Source organism: Haliotis cracherodii, unplaced genomic scaffold (assembly GCF_022045235.1).
Source record: "Haliotis cracherodii isolate W230 unplaced genomic scaffold, xgHalCrac1.p SCAF_1, whole genome shotgun sequence".
In the NCBI taxonomy this organism is placed as follows: domain Eukaryota; kingdom Metazoa; phylum Mollusca; class Gastropoda; order Lepetellida; family Haliotidae; genus Haliotis; species Haliotis cracherodii.
The window spans coordinates 13,290,273-13,311,864 of record NW_027266264.1 but is presented as its reverse complement, the minus strand read 5'-3'; the positions used below and the strand labels follow the sequence as shown (position 1 = coordinate 13,311,864).

The 21,592-nt window shown below is 41.0% G+C and overlaps 1 protein-coding gene across 1 annotated transcript; it reads right to left on the bottom strand.

Moving 5' to 3' along the window:
- Positions 1-4,980: 4,980 nt before the first annotated feature.
- On the bottom strand, positions 4,981-11,938 carry LOC139473097 (monocarboxylate transporter 3-like). Its single transcript, XM_071255622.1, has 5 exons — positions 11,741-11,938; positions 11,274-11,417; positions 6,582-7,145; positions 6,110-6,316; positions 4,981-5,472 (listed from the first exon to the last, which is right to left on the bottom strand). Exons 1-5 carry the CDS (start codon positions 11,904-11,906, stop codon positions 5,321-5,323), a joined length of 1,233 nt encoding a protein of 410 aa, XP_071111723.1. The 5' UTR covers positions 11,907-11,938; the 3' UTR covers positions 4,981-5,320.
- Between the last annotated feature and the right edge of the window lie 9,654 nt (positions 11,939-21,592).

Genomic DNA, 21,592 nt, shown 5'->3' with positions numbered 1-21,592 from the left:
AAATAAGTGCCAGGCTGGTTCTGCCCATGACAAGAAATTGGATACATATTGAGTTTGGAGGTCAACATTACCAGATTGGCCCATGAGCCACCGCCTTCTGGCATGGGACTCTAGGCAAAAATGTATATATAATTTCCAATGAGAACATTCATTTACAGGTGTCAAAAATATAAAACATGAATGACATCAATGTTTTCCATACACAGGGCATGGCATGACCAGCACTCACCACGAGGAGGTTGCTCTTCACGAGTGTCTGTGTTAACAACATTCTGAATAAGACACACTAGTTTATCACGGGGATTACCATCGTTAGGAATATGGCCACACTTGGAGTGAATTTCTGTAATTTCTGACCGTGGGAAATGTGAAACCGAGGTTAGATTCACACGGTACAACTAGTTGTTTACAACTTGTTGTATGCAATTAGTTGCACAAACTGAAGTTGTATACCAACTCGGCATTCACACGGCGGCGAGTTGCATACAACTCGGGTCTCGCGAGATCTCTGACAAAAAGCTTGTGATTCACTACATTATCGCTGGAATCCTTGTTGCCGAATTAATGTTCAGACGCATAGCTTTGAAAAATCAACGCTGTGCGAGAACTGCTGTCGCACGGTACTGGACCAACTTCTGACTTTGCAATTTAACGGTCTTATATATTATTGAATTTTTAACCCCATGATGGAAAATTAAAGACTGGTTTGAAAAGCAAAAAGTGTTAAATTTTGTCCACGTTTCTGTTTAGCAAACGAAAAAGCTTCCAAAATATGTAGCCACATTTGATCGTACATAGATAAAGTACAGTGCGGCGAAATGTTTTATTTGACAACTTTATGTAAACTGTGAGCGAACAAAATACTGTCTTATATCCGAACAATATCATGACAGATATATAAGAATTGAACGATTATGTATAACGTGACACATTCGATACGAAAACGTACTTGTTTTATGTGGCGAAACAAATTCCCGCTTTGATGTCAAAACACGAGGGCGATGTCCACATGTACAAAGACAAAAAGGGGCATAACTCCGCAATTCTTAACCTAAGTCATTGCAAAACTCAGTATACGTCATGTCGTGGTGAGCATCTACTTTGGATCAGGACAGAATTTCAGATTTCGTTATAATATAGAAGAATGACCTATTAAAATTCTGAAAGTGCCCTTTAGCCAGTAGAAACCAGATACTTTTAGCTTATTATATCCCAATTTATAAGAAACGTTGAAATCGGTACCACAAAAAAGTAGCAGTATATTACCACTAATATATTCGATTAAAAGAACACAATTTTGGGCTTTATAACTACAACAGCTCCACAACCCCACACTCCACCCCTACCCCGCAACGCAAAGCCCAAACCCCAACAGACCATGACCCACCTCCACCCTGGAATCTCAAATGGTCGGCCCCTATTTTGAAACGCGCACCTGATGCAATCTTTAGCTGCCAATGTTCCGCCAATTAAACGATAAAATCCAAATTTAAAACAAATAGTTGTCCACACATGAGTCTTACATTAATAAATGTCTAACGTGACGAATTTCCTTCAGGTATACATTTACTTTAATTTAAGAAATGAAGGGCATATTTTATATAACCTATCTATATAAATTTGCCACAATGAATATTTCACAATTCTCCAAAAGGAAATGTGTATATGCTGCAGTGTGGTACATTCACCAGGCATCTTATAGGAAGAATAACACGATGAATGCCAATTTCTGTGATAAAAAAAACAGCTGATTTTTATGAGTTTCATAAATTCTCTGGCATTTTAGATTATATTAGTAACAGTACTACATAGATCTACATGTACCCATTTTGCAGCAGTGCACTTTTTAACTGGGTGAAAAGATGTTGAAGAGATATTCAAATTATAATTGAAGATTGAAACAGTAAACTACTTCATGAACTCAATGCGTTGTGTACTAGTTCACCCGCACCTCAAAGGAAATAACACATAAGTACAACGATGTTGATGTTGACGTATACTAATATGACATCACTATACCGGCAACCTCCCGTCATAACATAGCGAGTTCACTGATAGCAGTACGCGGAATGTTTGGAGTAGGTTTTACCGTGATGTTGGGATCACATACATACATAAATGAGTCATGTAAGTTAAGTAATCAGAATCAATCTGAAATCAACAACTTCTGTTTGTTTTTATGTTTCCATTCTCGCCTTGATACTACGTGGAAAGGCATACCAATACCGTCGTCAGTGTGTGATTTTTGCGTCAATATCATGGCGTCACGTGGAACGATTTCTGACTTTTCCAAAAAAGGATCTAGACTCTAATTATTTATTCCTCAATTCTTGCAAGGATTGCATATTCGTAATAATCCGAGCTAATGTAGGCAACAATCTCTCGGAATAGTAGAAAATGTTAAGTGAAACTAGAAGTTTGCTTTGTTTACATTTTAAATGAGAAGGCCACTGGTAGGTTTCAGAGCGCAGGGTTTGGTTACACACTTTAATATTGCAGTTGATTTCATTTGGAGCGTTTGTATTAGTGATTTAGACAAAATGTCAATTGATTTTTAATGGTATGATGAATCCAGGGATGTATGTATCGTAGCTGAGTGTGAAATACATGTGATGTGATAGGCATCTCGTCTAACGCGAAAAGAACCGTGATTTTCCAACGCTATCAACATGGCGGTTCGGTCCAGAGTTTTTATGTTTCGAAAACGAATATAGGGTTATTGGAGTCTTTTCGGAATGATGATTGGTGTTTGGACAAAGAGCAGATCCCCCATGGTTTTGTAATTGAACGTTTCATGTAGCTATACCTTATTTGAATAAATAATCACATTTAGGACAGTGAATTGGTAAAATGCGAAAATGGCAATATTTTCGCTGTACACTATTTCCAGATGTCGTTAATGATACATATGCTTTGCCTATAATAGTTGTTAATGGCATCACATAATATTTACTTTCCCACAGAATCTAAAACTGTGACGTGTATTTGCGTTTATGATGTATTTTAAGTTTTAGAAACGTATTATCGACCTAATCTCATCTTGGTCTACACTACAGTGTACAGTCACATAGCCTGTCGTTTCAAATAACACTATGGACAGTTTAACCTGAAGAATTAGACCGATGCAAATGTCAAAATATAAAATTTGGTAAAGTGGTATTCTACGTACCTACTTTTCATAGGTCCTTTATTGATTGGTGACACTTAGGTTACCGAAAAGCAGAAGTTACCGCCATGAATCGGAGTCGCCATTTTTGTTTACAAATTGACGTGTAAATGTCACGTGATTTTCATACGCGTTTTGATTGGCTGCGTTCATACAATTTGTCGCATGAAAATAGAGCATGTTCTTTTTCGTACAACTCACGTCCAACACGTTGCATACGTCAAAAGTTGGACCGACTTGCCCGTTCAAACGATGCAATGTGTCGCATGCAACACATTGTATACAACTAGTTGTGCCGTGTGAATGCCCCTTTAGCTAAGATAAATCTAAAGGACAAACGTCAAAAATTACCACTGCCATATGAGCTATTCTTAACCTTTCATTACGTTATCTTACTAACAACACAAGTCTCGGAATAGACAGTGAGCTCCTTTGTGACGGTAGTAAAATAAGATGGGTGTTTCCCCAACGACGTCATCGACTATTCAGGGAATTCCCAAGATTGAAATTGTATCATTTGTTTTTATTCTAACGAGGAAAGTATCGTAAAGCTTTTAGCCTTTATAGTGAGTGAGTGAGTATGGTTTTATGCCGTTTTAGCAATATTCCAGCAATGTCACGGCGGGGGACACCAGAAATGGGCTTCACACATTGTACCCATGTCGGGAATCGAACCCGGGTCTTCGGCGGGACGAGCGAACGCTTTAACCACGAGGCTACCCGACCGCCCTGGGCCCCGTTCCACAAAGTGATCTTAGCGCTAAGTCGATCGTAACTCCCATTCTTTAACACTGACTTACGACAATCGTAGCGCTAAGATCGCTTTGTGGAACAGGGCCCTGGTATCCTTTATAGACAGATACAACAAGTGTTGAAGATGAATAATTATATAGAATTCGAAAGGATGATGCCGAAGGAAAACGTAGATAAGATTAAAAAATATATGCGTTAATAGGCGCATACCTACGACACGTTGCAACACCGATTGTGCTTTAAAGGGGCGTTGCATAAAGCCATGTCGCAGCTGTATGAACATGCATTGAAACAGCATGCCATCTTGCTATATATGATCGACAAAGTGCTATTTCTTTAGATGCTATAAATTCTATACGTTGTGCTAGTCAAAGGGAAACCACTGTCACTATCCATATAAATTAACTGCCCTTGACAAGAAAAGGCCACGAGCATTGCGATAGCATACGCTGCTAATGTTTCAACCGAAATAACCGTAAAAGGTCGACGTGACATTTTGTATGGAATGATTGTCAGCTGTCATTTGTTATCGACTCGAAGTCAGGCATTAGCCATCGGTAAATACAATGTTTTAGTGGTGTTAGTTGGAATCTGTTGTTAGTGTTTTGAAAATGCACATGAAAACACTGTTTTTTGTGCTCAGAATTCATACAGTTGACACATGCTGTCGTTTTGATACTGCATGTTTTCTTCAACAGGCCGTTGTTTGGCCGCAATTGTGTATGCCGAAACTCCAAAGGAAGGTACGACCCTGTCTTACATTTTGTCGTAAATTTAAGGTAACCTAGTGGTAAGACAGCTTGGTGAATAGACTTAGCTCAGATGTATTTGGCTAAGACACCTTTACGTCAATCTTAGCGCACGAGTTTCATACACATTTTAGATATGTGAATTGTCTCTGTGTGTCACATCTCAGTAATGTTGATTTCATGTAATGCAAATATTGAAACTTTTGATTCATCTAATAATCAGTTAATATTGTAAATATGTGCAGGTACATATTATTTATTATGCATATCATTATATCCCTTTAAATAATTTCCGTTCTTTTGTCTCCTTTCCAGGCCCTCTATGTATACATCGTTGAAAATAGAACTCTCAGTGGTTACTCCAGAATTGACAGTATTACAGGCAGACGGACAAACTAGCAGATCATCACGACGCAGGCAGCAATATATTCCAGCAATATCACGGTGTCATGTTTCTAATCGAATCGATGCATGACAAACCAGTAGTAAACAGCATGAGCAACGATCCATCAGTCGGGGTACGATGACAAACAATCAGTCAATCAGATCTGGCCCTCATTACCTGGCACAAAGGTACGTTAATTGAAATATTTACAGATGACTCAATAGTCAGTGTCAATTGCCAACTGCCAAAGCATGTTCTTACAGTAACCTACAGTCTTATCATGGAACGCACATGTTTTTTGTTGCACCGACATTCCAATGATATAAACACCATCATCGTCAGCGCAGCCGCTCCAACGGCTATGCTTCCAAAGACATAGAGCGGAACTTGATACGATTTCCTGTTATCAAACACCAAGCCTGAAACAGAACAATGCCCTTGTAATATATTACATATGCATGAACATAAATAAAAGCGAAAAAACCTTCCCCGTAATCCTAAGAGTGAGTGAGTATTGTTTGACGCCGCTTTTAGCAATATTCCAGCAATATCACGGCGGGGGACACCAGAAATGGGCTTCACACATTGTACCCATGTCGGGAATCGAACCCGGGTCTTCGGCGTGACGAGCGAACGCTTTAACCACTAGGCTACCCGACCGCCCCGTAATCCTAAGAAACCCATTGTACGATTCCGACTTATCATGAGCACGTCTGTATGAATCACTGTCATGGTGATGATACCAAGTGTCTGCATCCTGCCCCACGTCACAAAAGCATGTCACGGAAACATATAGTGCAGGGAAATGCATCGGATATCATTTTTGTCACTGATGCGTCAACTTAGGAAATGTCCTCCGTATGTCCAATATAAAACTCCTTCATACTTATGGAGTCACGGATGGACCAGTTGTCTAGAGCATTGCAATAAATTATGTAGAGTTGTTTCCCTTATCCATGTCGGGATCAATTTTGGAACGGAGCCATTAAGTGTACACGGATACTACAGAATAACAAATAACTCCAAAAAAGTTATTTTATGATGCAAGTAGCCTACCTATAACTGTTCCGAAAACAGAAGTGACAGCACCGTTTATCATCCCACAGAGGCCGAGACCGAAAGGTAGCATCTCCTGCGAAAGAACCTCCAGTGAGACAACAGCAAGCATTGTTGTCATCCCTCCAATTCCAGCGCCAGCTGTCGATGTCAACACTGTCAACATCGACCATTCGGTGGATGCTCCAAGAAATATCAATGATATTCCTGTAAGCAACATTTGATAAAAGTGAGCATTTGTTGTGATGACATTGTATTACTTGTGTTATCAGTAATCAGTTGAAGACAAAATGATCGTACACATGTAATATATGCAACAAACATGTATGGAGAGTTCTTGGTCTGGTGGTTTACGTCTTGGACCTTCGACATTGTGTGTTGGTATCACACATCAAGGTGACTCATCGTTACATGATTAAATTCCTGTTCCAAGATAAGTTAAACTCATCTCATTCATTCATTCTGAACCTACCAAGAAGAGCCGCAGACAACGTGAATATGATGATACTGTGGAGTCGAGGTATAAGCTTCAGAATGCCACTTAACAGTCGAGCTATTGTGTTAAACGAGTTGTAGTAAAGAATGAGTGCCAGTCCTCTTTCTTCAGAGAATCCTTTACTTTTAGCCAAATCCGATAAAATACCACCGATGTTGTTTGCTGTTCCAAAGCTTAAACAGGATGTTATAACGAAGGATACGAAAACAGGCTTCAACATTAGCTTCCACTTGGATTTGGATTCCTTTCCTGTGACGTGACCTGTTGGTCGTTGTCCTTTAAATAGTTGGGGATTCCCTAAACTAGACGTTATCACTAACGTTGAAACGATGGTTTGAAGATAAAAGCAACTGATCAAGAGAAACGTTCCTCGCCATCCGTAAACACTATTTAGTGTAGCGAGTATGTATGGAAATAGAATAGTTCCGATTCCACCACTGAACATAATTCCTGACAGTACAAGACTTTGACTTCGGCTCTTGTTGAATGTGCCTGCCACCAGTTTTGTAATAGAAATGAAGATAAAACTGTTTCCAAATCCTGAAACATATGACAGCATATTAGGAGCAGCAATTCAGGCAACAATGCAATGGACTATTTGTTTTTAGGAATAGCCTGCTAACCACACGGAATAATTGTGTTTATTGATCTTATAAAGAATAGACAACAATAGTCACTAAATAAATGAAGTGGTCTAAAAACTTATCTATCGCATCTGCAGTGAAACAATCATGTATTGTCGATGCACTTCTACCCCAGAAAATTCTCGAGACTGATTGAAATGTAATCCTTTGAATAACAAATTTTACTAATGACAATATCAGTCACTGAATTGTCTGATCCAGACATAACTACGAGGTATTGACAGACCACCGTCATGTAAGTGGAATGAGGCTGAATTTTGCATTAAACAACAAGCAACAAGCAATTACAGGGATTTATCTGGACCTGTTCTTGGCCCGATATTTGGCCCCAAATCTGAAGTATCTGTCATTAAAAAATCCCAAATTGGAATAAAACATTTGCCAAGTTATACAATTAATAACTAATGTTATTCATTTGTAGATGTGACTTGCATGTCACTGTCAACAGGAGAAATAAACAAGATATAGGCTTTAATGTTTAGTTTTACATTTTTTGCATTGAATAAAATCTTAAAAATCTGAATTTAAGAAAATACAGACAATGGAAAAAGCCACAATTCCGAAAAACATTTTGTCTGCTAGGGGTACTTAGTTCGAAATCCTAGACAAATCTCTGATCTTTTCGAAGTGACAGCTGATGACGTAGATGTAGATTGGGAGAACGTTCGAATTTAGATACTATGACAAATCATGATCTTAGTCAAACAGAACTTATTTTATTACATATAGGATTCTCAAATTGTGCATCTTGTGTCCAGATTTGATTATTTACAGGCATGCCGACAGATATTATGTGATATAAACTGGGAGGCAAAAGAAAGTATAGGTCGAGGTCCAGGATCGATAAAGCAATAACAAGAAGAGGTTTTGTTGTGAATAATGATATAATCTAGGGAGAGGTAACAAATGATTGATCAACCACAGTTTCAATGAAATTGTGCAATCACAGGTAATGTAAGCTCAAGGTAAACAATGATGGGGTAAGAAATTTCATTTTCAAAAGTTGTCCAAAAAATTGTCAGACACACTACAAGTTCATTGTCGACACAGTTGCCTTCAATAGCGTGTATGACCTCCAGCTGCCTCAATGCATGCTGTGATACGCCGCCTCATCGATGTGGTCTTCTGATGACGTGGACTGGAATCCGTTACCAATCGTCTCTCAGGGCCTGCTGCAATTCTTGTCTGTTGACGGGAGGCTGATGGCCTGCTCTAATCTGTCTGTCAAGATGGTCCCACAGATGTTCAATAGGATTCATATCAGGTGAGTGGGAAGGCCATGGCAAAACGTCAACGTTCTGCTGGTTTAGAAAGTTCCGTGTCAGTCTTGCAGTATGGGGCCTGACATTGTCGTGTTGAAACAATGTCCCCTGCTATTGGTTTTGTAAGAACGGAAGCACAACTGGCTGCAACACCTGGTCCCTGTACTGCACAGCGTTCAGGTTGCCCTGTATAATCACCATCAGTCTTCTGATCTCCACAAATACCGCGCCACACCATGACACCTCCCCCGCCGAATGGATGGACCTCTCGAAAACACGCCGGAGCCAAACGTTCCCCTCTGCGTCGATAAGCTCGTGCTCTGCCGTCATTTCGAAACAAGTTAAACCGACTTTCATCAGAAAACAGCAGTCGACGCCAATTTCTCACTTACCAGCGTCGAACCTGCCTCGCCCATCGCAGTCTCAGGCGTCGATGTTGAGCAGTCAGTACCATTCCTCGGAAAGGACGATACGCTCGGATTCCAGCAGCACGAAGTCGTTGTAGTACTGTACGTTGGCTAATGGGATGTCCCAACGCTGTTGCTGCCGTCGCCTTCGCCGTTGCGAATCTGTTTCGCAGGTGAATGAGCCGTATCTGACCGTCTTCCAGTGGTGTTGTCACTCGGGGTCGTCCGGTTCTAGGCCTGTCCTGTGTCCTCCCTGTCTGCCTGTACCGTTGAATCAGCCTGGCTACTGTCAATGGTGTACTACCAAACCTTCTGGCAATTTGGACCTGTGTGGCCCCCATTTCGGCCATACCGACGGCTCTCTCTCTGCTCCTGTGACAGTCGTGGCATTTCTTTTGTGTGCTTTCATCGCGTGTGGTTATACCCTGCAGACGAACGCATTTATACAGTTAACATGCACGTGCAGTTTATGCCATAGGCGGGAAACCTGTTTCAGCATTTTTTGGGTCACTGCACGAGCGCCGTCAAAGGTGGCGCGTTCGGATGAGGCGCTTTTTGGTACCTGTTCCTGGGCAGTCATATTCCCAATACCCACTTTCCACTAGTTATCGCTGTTTGTAGGAAAATTACAAATCACCCATACTTTCTTTGGCCGCTTAGTTTATGTTAGGGGATACACTGAAAACATACCCATAGAATTACCACAACATATCAATAATTTCATTTAGCCCTAAACAGCTAAATGCGGTTATTGACATACCAACACCAATTCTCCAACTTATAATATTTATTCTATCACATGTCTGTGTTTACATTCTAACTCCGATAACCGTCACGCGCTTGGGGCGTCTTCGTCTTCCGCTGCCATGTTAGCTACACGCTGTTCAAATCACCACCCACCCTCCCTGTGGTCAGGCTTTCTGCTCCGTTCATGTACATTTCAGAGTCAATGCTTGTCATTATTCAATAAATGTCATGTTGCTGGTGTGGTTTGAGCGGACACTATCCATATCGTCGGGCAAAGACTACAATGCCCTAGAATGCTCGTTGCCTGCTTCACAGAGGGAGACCATTTATCCAGCCTGCAGGTTTTCGGCGGGTGGATGCTGTGGCATAATCGTAATTAACGCTTGTCTGCTCAGGTTCCAGCAGAGAGAGGTAAGCTCGTCTGCCATTCGTGACCAACTCGTGTTATTCCGGGACAAGCCGAATAGCGACTCGTGCCCCTCTCACCACTCGCCCCTTTCCGTAACCTGGAAGAAAACTCGTCTCCCATCGATGAATGTTATGTGCGAAATACGACAAACCAATCAGAATGCGCGTATGATTTCAAGCTCTTCGTCAAAGAATCCCTCAGAACCAATTTTTGATTTAACATATGTCTTACATCTAAAAATATACCCAAGACACAGTTAAATGTGGTCAATCATAATGTATAATTCCGCATGCCCCGATTGCTTTTAATTGCATCTGAAATATCTATAATATATGGGGAAATATATGTGAACCATTACGCAACGAGTTGACAATTGTTTTAGGTATGCCCGTTTGCGCTAAGACGTAACCCGGTCGCAAAAATGGCCATGAGTGGCCACGAGTCGCTACTCGGCTTGTCCCGGAATAACACGAGTTGGTCACGAATGGGTACAGCAGAGAGCTGATATATTTGCAAGCATCACGTCACTAACACCACTAGAGTTATCTCCCTTTATGAATGGTGCCCGCCTCGTCCATTCACGACTTGTGCTTTTCTCCCAACAAATTTACCTTCTGGTGTCATTTTCTGTTATTCGGCGTATATTTATGTGGCAGCTACATATTTTGGATAATTCTTTATCTTACCTTTTAAGTATAGTTCATGATTAAATGATGTACATAATTAAATGCAGTTTTAGTCATTTTATTGGTCAGCCTACTCTAAACGCTAAACTATCAGTCACAGCCCTCTTACTAAGCATGCTTACTGCATGGTTTGTTTAATGTCACACCCTGTGCACTAATACAATAGCCTCATCCCTCAAGCCATTTGTCTATATGACCAGCTTGGGGACTCAGCCATACTGTACTCCTAATAAGGAATATGGTCACTCCACATATACCTTTCCAAGGATAGAGATATATATTCACTATTATCACAAGGATCGTTTTGGGGGACCTTAGATCCAATCCAAGGTTAGTATTTTATTACTGGATTGAGGATTTTATACAGTAGCGTGTGTGGTCTGTGCGCGACGGACGCAGTCCTGCTCATTTGCATAACACCGGTAATCTCTCAACTATACACATTAAATATATTCCGATCAAAACCACAGGTCTGTCAATACTAAACAAGCTATGATGATAGCACAGACTCACCATTTATAACCCCAACAGTAACTATCAGATGTACGACCGACTGAGCAAACCAGCTTGTGAATAAACCCAATGAGCTGACTAATCCTCCAGCAACCATCACGGTCTTCATCCCACATCTCTGGATGAAAAACCCACTCAGGAAACCTACGGAAATGAACAAAAAACATCATGAACTCGAAGACCTGTATATCTTGACCTATACGTTCTTCGTGTCAAGCGTTGTAACGATGTCGGGTTACAGTGCCTTGTGTCGGGGTACGTCTTTGCGCTAAGGTCTCTTTGTTGAACGAGGCCCTGGACCAAACGTGACAACGTCTAACCGAAACATACACCTAAAGCAGTTCACTGTTTTTTCTGAATATATAAGAATGTTTAGTTAATAATAATATTGAGGACCATGGAATGTGACCCGACTACAATGCATATATCTTATGCGTTTCTATGTCTGTTGTATCAGAAATACTTACCAACGCCAAACGTGCATCCCAGGCAAAACGCTGGCACCAGAGATGTCTCTCCTCTCGTCGAATTAAATGTATCAAGTATCTCCAGATAGAGGGCCCCAATAGCAAACGGAAATCCTAGTGCCACAAATATATTGTAGCAGGCACCTATAAGCACAACCAGCTTCATTCTGCTATTGTCTTCATGCTTTAAAGCGGAGGGCGGGGCCTTTCTGAAACAAAAGGCATTGTTACATTTACAATGCCTTTGTATTAAGATCATACTGCGTGTTATCTATATGTATATATATTACTCGTAGTAAACATTAAAACAGTGCAGTAATAATTCAATTGCTAATAAAGATATACACATAATCAGAAAATATGTTCGGTCTCATTAAAATCGTATATTTTACTTCAAACTCGCCGCTAGACCATCTGGCAAACCTTCCATAGCAAATCAGTGTCGAGGCTTCAAAATTCTCGGCACGAGTAAGCGAAGCATTCAGAACAGAACAGAACAGAACAGAACAGAGTTTATTCTCAAAAACACACAATAGTAGTATAGAGAACATGTATAATACATCATATTTGCATACATACCTGCGTAAATAATTATATATTGAGGTACTATCTTGATATGTAGTGGTATTTAGATCACTCATTGTAGCAGTGCGAGTCCATTCTTTATATATACTACTCAAAGGAAGTTAAGGATCACCCGATTCTTTCATATTGGTAATGTTAATCTGTCATGGCATGAGAGATTAACTATTGTAATATGAAAGAATCAGGTGATCCTAAACTTCTTTTGAGTAGTATATTTACATAACTTTGTATTTATACTATGTTCAAAACAGCATATCTGATTTCTGTTTCTCCCAAACGAAAATAACCGAGGAGTTCCGAACTGAATATTATAATAGCCCTATCATATGCATAGGAACATTCGAGAAATACAGTTTACTTTTCACTACCAGTATGGTTATGTTAAAATATCGAAATACCTTTCTGTAATCACACTCAATTTCTATATTACTTTTCGTTGAATCGACTAATGAGTAATTAAGATGCTCATTTGGCGGTGAGGTGAAAGGCGTTCAAAATTAGTATTTCACTGATTTTGCGAAGAATATGAAGTGTGTGTGCGTGTGTGTGCTTGCGTTTGTGTGTGTGTGTGTGTGTGCTTGCGTGCGTGTGTGTGTTTGTGTTTGTGTGTGCTTGCATGTGTGTGTGTGTGTGCGTGTTTGTGCTTGTGTGTGTGCGTGCGCGCGCGTGCGTGCGTGCGTGCATGTGTGTGCTTGCTTGCGCGTGTGCGTGTGTGCGTGCATGCGTGTGCGGATGCTTGTTCTCGTCCATACTTCTGCCGTTTTTGTAGTGCTTACACACAGAGATACCAGAGTGAGTGAGTGAGTTGGGTTTAACGCCGCTTTTAACAGTATTCCAGTTATATTACGGCGTGTCAGCTTGATGTGGGAGGAAAGCCCGAAGTGATGCAGGTCTCAGACGGTTACCACTTCGGTGAAACCCACGAGCACGGGTATGGCGCTGACAAACCTAGAAACATAATCGGGGCGAACCGGGATTCGAACCCACAATCATAGGTTTCTGGCGTGCCGAAGGGACGCAACTCTGTACAGCGAATCGCGGCGCCTTAGACGACGGGGCCACCCGTGCCCCCCAGAGATACCAGAGTATATCCCACACAGATATATTATACTGAGGCCGAGCTGACCAGTCCTAGGACCAGCACTTCGGCGCTTCTGGGTGTTTTTTAAATCAAGCATGAAATAATTTCCAAATGTGACGTCACACTTTTAGCACTTGCACGATTCAATTCTCAAACCATGCAATAGAGCTCCCCACAGCGATGCCGACAACCCAAGCTCTGTGCAGAATAAATGGATTCGGTCATGTTTTTATTAGAGGCAAATTGATGAAAATGTGCTTTTTTCTTGCGGATGAGTTACAAAATACTAATTGCCAGCTTCATTTCATTACAAGCCTGTGTTCGTCAAATTTGGATTACAATGTAAATGCCTCGGCCGTATGAAGCCATTATCACGTTGCAGAACACTCTACTTCCCACAATTCCTTGCGGCCAGCCTATTACATCTATCACATCCTACATAATCCATAGTCTACACATTTCGAGAAACATATGTTATTAAATGTTTAACTTTCGTCAATAAATATTCGAAAACGTGAAACATTATGTCCATTTGTGTATTCATCCCTTGCATTCATTGGTTGTAGGACTCCATGTGCTACGGAGAGCTAGCGATGGTATCAACCCGCTTCGTCTTTTTTAAACAGTACAGTGAACAGTAGCTATTAGACAACCCAGGTATAGTCAGGGATGAGTGACTTTGCTAGTTAGACAAAGTAGGCATGTGGAACCTACGCAAACACCCTTATGCCCATTGATAGTCTCTCTCAAACAGTCGATACAGGTCAGTGACTGCACGAATTATACTGAGCCACGGAGAAACCACTCATGCATGGTGAGACAACCCAGGCATAGTGAAGCGCTAAGCATTAGACGACCCGGGTGAAATCCTAGTCATACCGTCACTTTGATGTATAAAGGTATATTTTTATGCACATCGACTCCGTAGTTGTAGTAGCATAACTGTATAATTCTGCTTTGCAATATGTAAAGCGCACAGAAAGGCTTGCTTTAGGCCCGTCTCTTCTTATTTCAGAATAAGCACGTTTGTTTACACGATAACCCGACGTACGGGTTGTGGTCACTGGAGCAGAAACTAACTTAAAAACCTCGATGGAGTTTTTGAAATTGTGGTAACACCTCGCAGGAGGGCTTACAACGATTGTAAAACCTCCGTTCGGAATGTAATGAAATGTAAAATGTTTTCTTTATAATACCGACAATCGAACTCGCAACCTTCATATCTTTAGCCCAGTGAGTGTACCACAAGGATACAGAGGTGTTGAAAAGTGACACTGCTTTTTTAAATGTCCCTTTCAAGATCCGTACGCCAGGAACAGGCTGTACAATGAATGAGCGTCAGTCAAAGCAAAACGTGTTATAGTCTCAGCCTACGACAGGCACGTGCAGATTCCGTGTCATTGCGAGACGCACGTGCAGATTTCGTACCATTGCGATGCGCACGTGCAGATTTCGCACCGTTGCGAAACCCACGTGCTGAGGTCACCGGTTTCATTTAACCGAGTTCACGACTGCAGGCGATATTTCATCTCCGATACAGGTTATACATTTGAGAGATTTTATTACAGTTATTTAATTAAAAACGTTGTCTGTGCGATGAGTCGGTTTATAAGTTGGACAAATCATGTTTCCTCGAGATTACTAGAGATTGTAAACCCTCACATTCGGGAACGTCCCAAGGGGGGCTACGACATATAGATCCTTATAAAAACCTTATATGTCAAACGAAAAATACACAAAAATAGTACAAACCCTGCTTCATTGAAGTGCTGGGCGGTGGTGATCTGGAGATCCACGCAAGATAAAGTTAACTGTTTGTCCGCAGTGTTGATGTCATCTTTGTCCGTCACATTTTCACAACCCTTTTCTTCCTTCTTTCCGTGTCCTTTCTCAATCTCCCTAGCCATTTCACGCTTGTGGTGAACTGCTTTTATCAGTCAAGAATGGTATTGTTATCCACCAACAGTACCCATATGGACACGTATGATACGTATCGTGTGTATATTTCCAATATTTCAGGGTAGGCTTGGCACAGCCTTGTGTTAAATCGCAGGTCATATAACGCTAAGGCTGTACTTGTGCATCTCACGTGGGTGTGACTGTACATGTACCGCGCACGTAATACTGTATTATGAACTTGCGTGAATACAGTGAAAGGCAGATTTGTTTGTGGTTTAGGAATGCGAGGTTATCAAATGACGCCTAATTTTCATTGTATACTAATACTTGTTTGCTGAATTTACAAATGGAACATAACTACAATTGAAGATCTAACATTATCTCCTCGTGATAATGGTGATGTTTCTGAACAGTCCACTGAATATATTTTAGGTTGAGGTGGAGAGGGGTTTAACGTCGTGTCCAAGATTATTGCACTTGTATAGATATATGAGTGTGTGTGGCTAGTCCGGACACATATGTTCCCGCGTTCGTTTAGATATACACTTGACTTGCGGATTCATAGTGCTAGCCCACTGAGATACCATGCCGCAGTTTAACATGAATACCCCACTCAGACACAGCATACTTAGCCGACCAGTCCTTGTTTTAGCCCCTTAATGCCGAGTGTCAGACAGGGTAACAACAAGTACCACCTTTTCACGTCTTTTGGTATGACGCGGCCGGGGATCGAACCCCGGACCTACCGCTCTCCAGGCGGACGCTGAACGGGCGGACGCTCTGCCACTAGACCACGGAGGCGGCCCTTTAGATATTTTAGACTCGCCTATTAGCAGAAAGGAAATATTGCAAAGTATAAACGAGTTGAAATCTTCCAAATAAGCAGGTCAAAATTCCCTTTGTAATTTGACATTTCATAACATTTAAACTCATAGATATGATAGTGTGATAGGAGCACCATATATATAATATTATATATATTCCTTCTCACTATATCCCGTTGCAACCTATATTAACCAGAATTATGTTTGCGCAGATTTGCATCCCTTTGCTCCACTGGGATCCGCACACAATCAAGGATGTGAGTCCAAGCTTGCCAACGATGTTGGACCTTGAACGATATCAGATCATACCTGAAGCTTATTTTAAACTTCTTGGCCATACTTACGTTGTTTTGATTTTTCCAATCCGAGCGGAAAGAAACAAATCAGTAAGGAGGGAAGCACAGTTGGTGTCCATGGAGATGCCTACTTCTTGCCCGAATGTCAAATCCCCAAATTTCACATTCATGTACATGTAATACATTATAAAGCCCTGCACTTCAAATATTGTTTTCTCAGTAAACCTCACGTGGGATTTGATTTCTTTTCTTTTCGTCTTTGGTATCCAGTACAAAAGAAGAATGGATATGTTTTTTTGTGAGTGAAAGTCAAAAGTGCATAGTACCGATTCCTTCCCCACTTTACTTCTTGGTGTTAAACGTGGTATTGATATAACACTTATACCAAGTTCTGTGATATAGCAATTGATGTTAAGACGCTTACATGTAATGGTTATGTTCATTTTGGCTTGCCAGTGGGATCAAACTTCAGATTTTGAAACACAACAGTCTAGGACACAATGGGTTTAATACAATTCTGTGTCCTCTCATGCACTTTTTGTTTTGCATTCTACCAATGGCAACATCGCATACTGTCTTACCAACTCTGAAAGACACTCAGCAGGTTCGTCTTCTCTTTTGGCATATGCTTCGAGAGCATTAATAATGATTTTAAAGTTGTGATTCAAGTTGGTAGCAGGCCGTTCACGATATTTTGGTCCAGATTTGAATAACCGACGGAGGTTGTTATTTTCAGCAGTATAGAACTGCCCATTTATTATATTGCTAACAGGGTGGAAGGAGTGTGATAAATCTTGGAAACCACAAGTAATAGCATCTACATCATGAGAGGCCAAGTCCGCTTTCTGCAGCACGTTCCTCTTGTTGGTTCCTGTCATTTGAAATATTGTGGTACATATAGGGAAACTGATTTTTGTCTGAGAATGTTACTTAATTTTAAAGCATCAATTCCCTACATATGAACAGAAATTTATATCCTTGGGAATCCCACCGAAGAGTGAAAGCTCGAAGCTACACATCCCCACAGCCAATTACCAAGGAAGGATCTTCCGCAGCTGTCTGCAACAAAATATGTTTCTTAAAATAAAATAAGATAAGACTTTAAACGTTATTGTTGATACTAATTTTCATCATTGTGTTAATTTAAGATTGGGAAATAATGTTTAATCTGTATTGAGGGACACTAAGTTTAAACGATTACGTGCAGCTTTATTAGGAGCATAAGTTCTGTCATGACGTCATAATCATCAGATCGGATACTATATCTAATGTCTTGCTATCTGGCAATGAACACATATGTTTAGAAGAACATTGATGATTCCCAACAAGGGTACACTAGTAATCACTTTCATATATTGTTCTTGTATTCACCAGTAATTTGAAGCACTTGCACATTTTGAGAGCCTTTAGGGATTAAGATGGAAGATTATTTCACTTCTTTAGCGACGAGCACGCACGTTTTTACACCTTACATCAACTCCTTGTTTTGGCCCCCGAGTGCCACGTATCTTTCAACGTCTTTTGGTATGACATGGCCGGGGATCGAACCACCGACATTCCGCTCGCCGGGCAGATGCTTTATACACACTAGCCAACGGAGAGGATGTTGAGCGTTTCTCATGGTAGAAGTCTCTGGTTCCTCTTGTCCAAACTCGCTCAAATACATGCATCTGCGATACAGCTTCGTTTGTATTTGAATATGACAAATATAGATATATAACTCGTCATTTCCAGTCTGTATTACCAACCGCAACTGTTTACGTTGGGTTTTAGAGTCAAACTAGCTGTGAAAACGATATGAATGGATCACTAAAGATCAGTGATGACACCAGGTGTTCGCGAAAAGGGTCCTGCACCATCCTGTCCGGTAGCACCATCTTCTCACACAGTTTGCATCAAAATTTTGTTGCCTGAAGCTGCACATCAGTACTCCTGCCACGGCGACCAGACCGCCTCCGTGGTATAGTGGTAGAGCGTCCGCCCGGAGAGCGGAAGGTCCGGGGTTCGATCCCCGGCCGCGTCATACCAAAAGACGTTAAAAGATGATACTTGTTGTTACCCTGTCTGGCGCTCGGCATTAAGGGGCTAAAACAAGGACTGGTCGGCTCGGAGTCAGTATACTGTGTCTGAGTGGGGTATTCATGTTACACTGCGGCATGGTATCTCAATGAGCTAGCACTTTTAACCGGCATCAGTCCGGACTAGTACAAGCAGCCACACAAACACACACACGTGCATGCACGTCGCTATATAAGTGCAATAATTTGCGACGTTAAACCCCATTACACCTCACCTCATCTCACTTTACCGCCACGGCGACCTGTGAACAAACCAGAGAATCAAGTTTGTTTTGTTTGTTTGTTTCTTAACGCTCCACTCAGCAACATTTCCAACGATATGACGGCGGTCTGTAAATAATCGAGTCTGGACCAGACATTCCAGGGATTTGACATACATCAGCCAAGTCAGCGAGCCTGACCACTCGATCCCGTTAGTCGCCCCTTACGACAATAATAGGCGCCTTTTACGGCAAGTATGGGTTGCTGAAGACATATTCTACCCCGGATCTTGACAGGTCCAGAGAATCAAGTGACTGACGGATCACATTTAAAGTCGTTAATGGTAAATGAGAACATTGCTAATCTAAGCATGTGTAATATATTTGTAACCTCCACGCAAGTCCATGTAATTGTTTGCCTGACACTGTGTTTGTGATATTCACATACACGTATATCAAACACTTGTCAGAGGGGCACACATAGTACGTGATCTAGACGGACTTTCATTTTTGTAGAAGCCTCAGTGGCTGAGTGGGTTAGATCGCTGACTTTGTGTGCTGTCTATTAGGTCCCTCACACTGGCAGTGTGGGTTCGAATCCCGGACGCAAGTAGGAGCTCTAGAAGGATGTGACAGGTGCCCTTAGAATCACCGCCAGTATTCCATGCTTGCATTTGTTTTGTACAGTTTAAAAGCATCCGATTGGATAACGCAGTCGGTGTTATCTAAAAAAGGGTAACGTACGTACATTCTATACCTTATTTTGAAAGAGCGACATATTCATTGTAATATGAATGTGTGGATCCAGCAGGAAATTCTGAAATCATTTAAAAGTGAAGACATAGTTACATAGTTATACATACTTCTTTAGTGTACCTTCAAATAGCATAGTTTTTGCTTGTCGTTGCTAGACGACTAACGGGATGTTGTGGTCAGACATTGGTTGATGCATGTCATCGTATCCCATTTGCGCAGAACGATGATCATGATATCAATCACTTGAAGAGTATCTGGTCCAGACTCGACTATTTACAGACCACCGTCATAGTGCCGAAATATTGCTGAGTGCCCCAAACAAACAACGAACAATGCATGCTGAAGTGTTTGTGGTCCTGCTTGACTGTATTGATTTTTCCATTACAAGGGATAAATATTTCAAAGTTTCGTCCATCAAGGATCTTTTTAGTATCAGTGCTCATTTACTCATCGGTTTTATAAAAGAAATAGAATTAATAGATAAATTTTGATTATAATATGTATAGTATATAGAAAGTGATTTTAATTTGGTAAATTGAATTCATGACTTGGATTGTTAGTGGCTGTATCTTCACAGGGGGTTGAAGTATCGTAAAACAATTGTCCCCCTGGGAAGGTACGTAAGTCCGGTATCATTCAAAGTATCTTTTCATTTTGCTGTGATTTTAATCGTAGCATTTTTGTTGATTTTAACTGTTTGGCTAATCTTTCTGATCATCGCCAGTAGCCCGAGGGATGGTGTAAATCCTGCTGGGGACCATGTAGGTAGCAGAAGTACTGTATGTCCCCATGGTCCCTAGTATGGTGGCCTAGCTTTGGTTGCTGGCGATCTACAGCCCGTTTTTATACTGTGTCGTCTGATTTAATTTGATCGTTTTATTGCTCTAAAATTAGATTTTAAAATAATAATCTGTGATATATTGCTAATTGTTGTACTGTCCTACGGCGACAGGTTTTTATATATAATATAAATGTTTAACTTGTTCAAGTCACGATATGGCTGAAATAGTGCCGATGTGACTTTAAATATTAACTCACTCACTCATTCACTCATTTTGGTGTGATAATGTTGCTTATTAGCGGCGTAAAACCATACTCACTCACCGATTTTTACATATTTATTGTACACTTATTATATATTGTAATAGATATGTTTCCCATGACACAATTCTATGTGGCTGACGGAAGCAGTTTGCAATGTATAATAAAAAAAAGCGACAAAAAAGCATTTGAATAAATAATCCACAATCATTAGAAATCTGTTACAGTACTACAAGCAAAGTCCATCTAACGATTTGGACAGTATCATGAGCTGGTATCTATGAATGATTATCATTATCAAATAGTGATGACACCCGGTTTTTGCGTGATACCATGACGTTGCCGTTAATGTCAATACAATGTTTAGTTCCCTTATTGTTTAACGCCGCAATCCGCAATATTCCAACTATATAATGGCGGTCTGCAACAAATTGAGTCTGGACAAGACAATCCAGTTGTGATAAGCAATTGTGATACGATGGCAAGTAATCGATCAAATCAGCGATCTTGGCCACCCGAACCGGTTTGTCGTCTCTTACGACAAGCATGGGTTGCTGAAGATCAAGTCAGCGATCCTGGCCACCCGAACCGGTTTGTCGTCTCTTACGACAAGCATGGGTTGCTGATGTTCAAGTCAGCGATCCTGGCCACCCGAACCGGTTTGTCGTCTCTAACGACAAGCATGGGTTGCCGAAGGCCAAATCAGCAGCCTGGCCACCCGAGCCGTTTTTTTCGTCTCTAACGACAAGCATGGCTTGCTGAAGGCCAAATCAGCAACCTGGCCTGTACAATGAAAGTGTTTTGTCTTTACTGTATTGACTACCCAACAAGAGCGAAGGGTGTCTTCCACATTGTGACTACTGTTCCAATACACAATCTTCATGGTTCAATTACAGCTAATTACTACATGTCACCCCTGTTTCTAGCTGGAGTCAAAATGGGGAAAAGACAAAACAGATTCCTTGTAGTATTCATTTGATTTTTTCATTTATTGAGTGAAAAAATAATGACATCACAACACATCATGCACGTGTCTTGTTGGTTGGGCTCGCGCTCACGTGATCACGTAGAAATCACATTTCCAAATCCTAG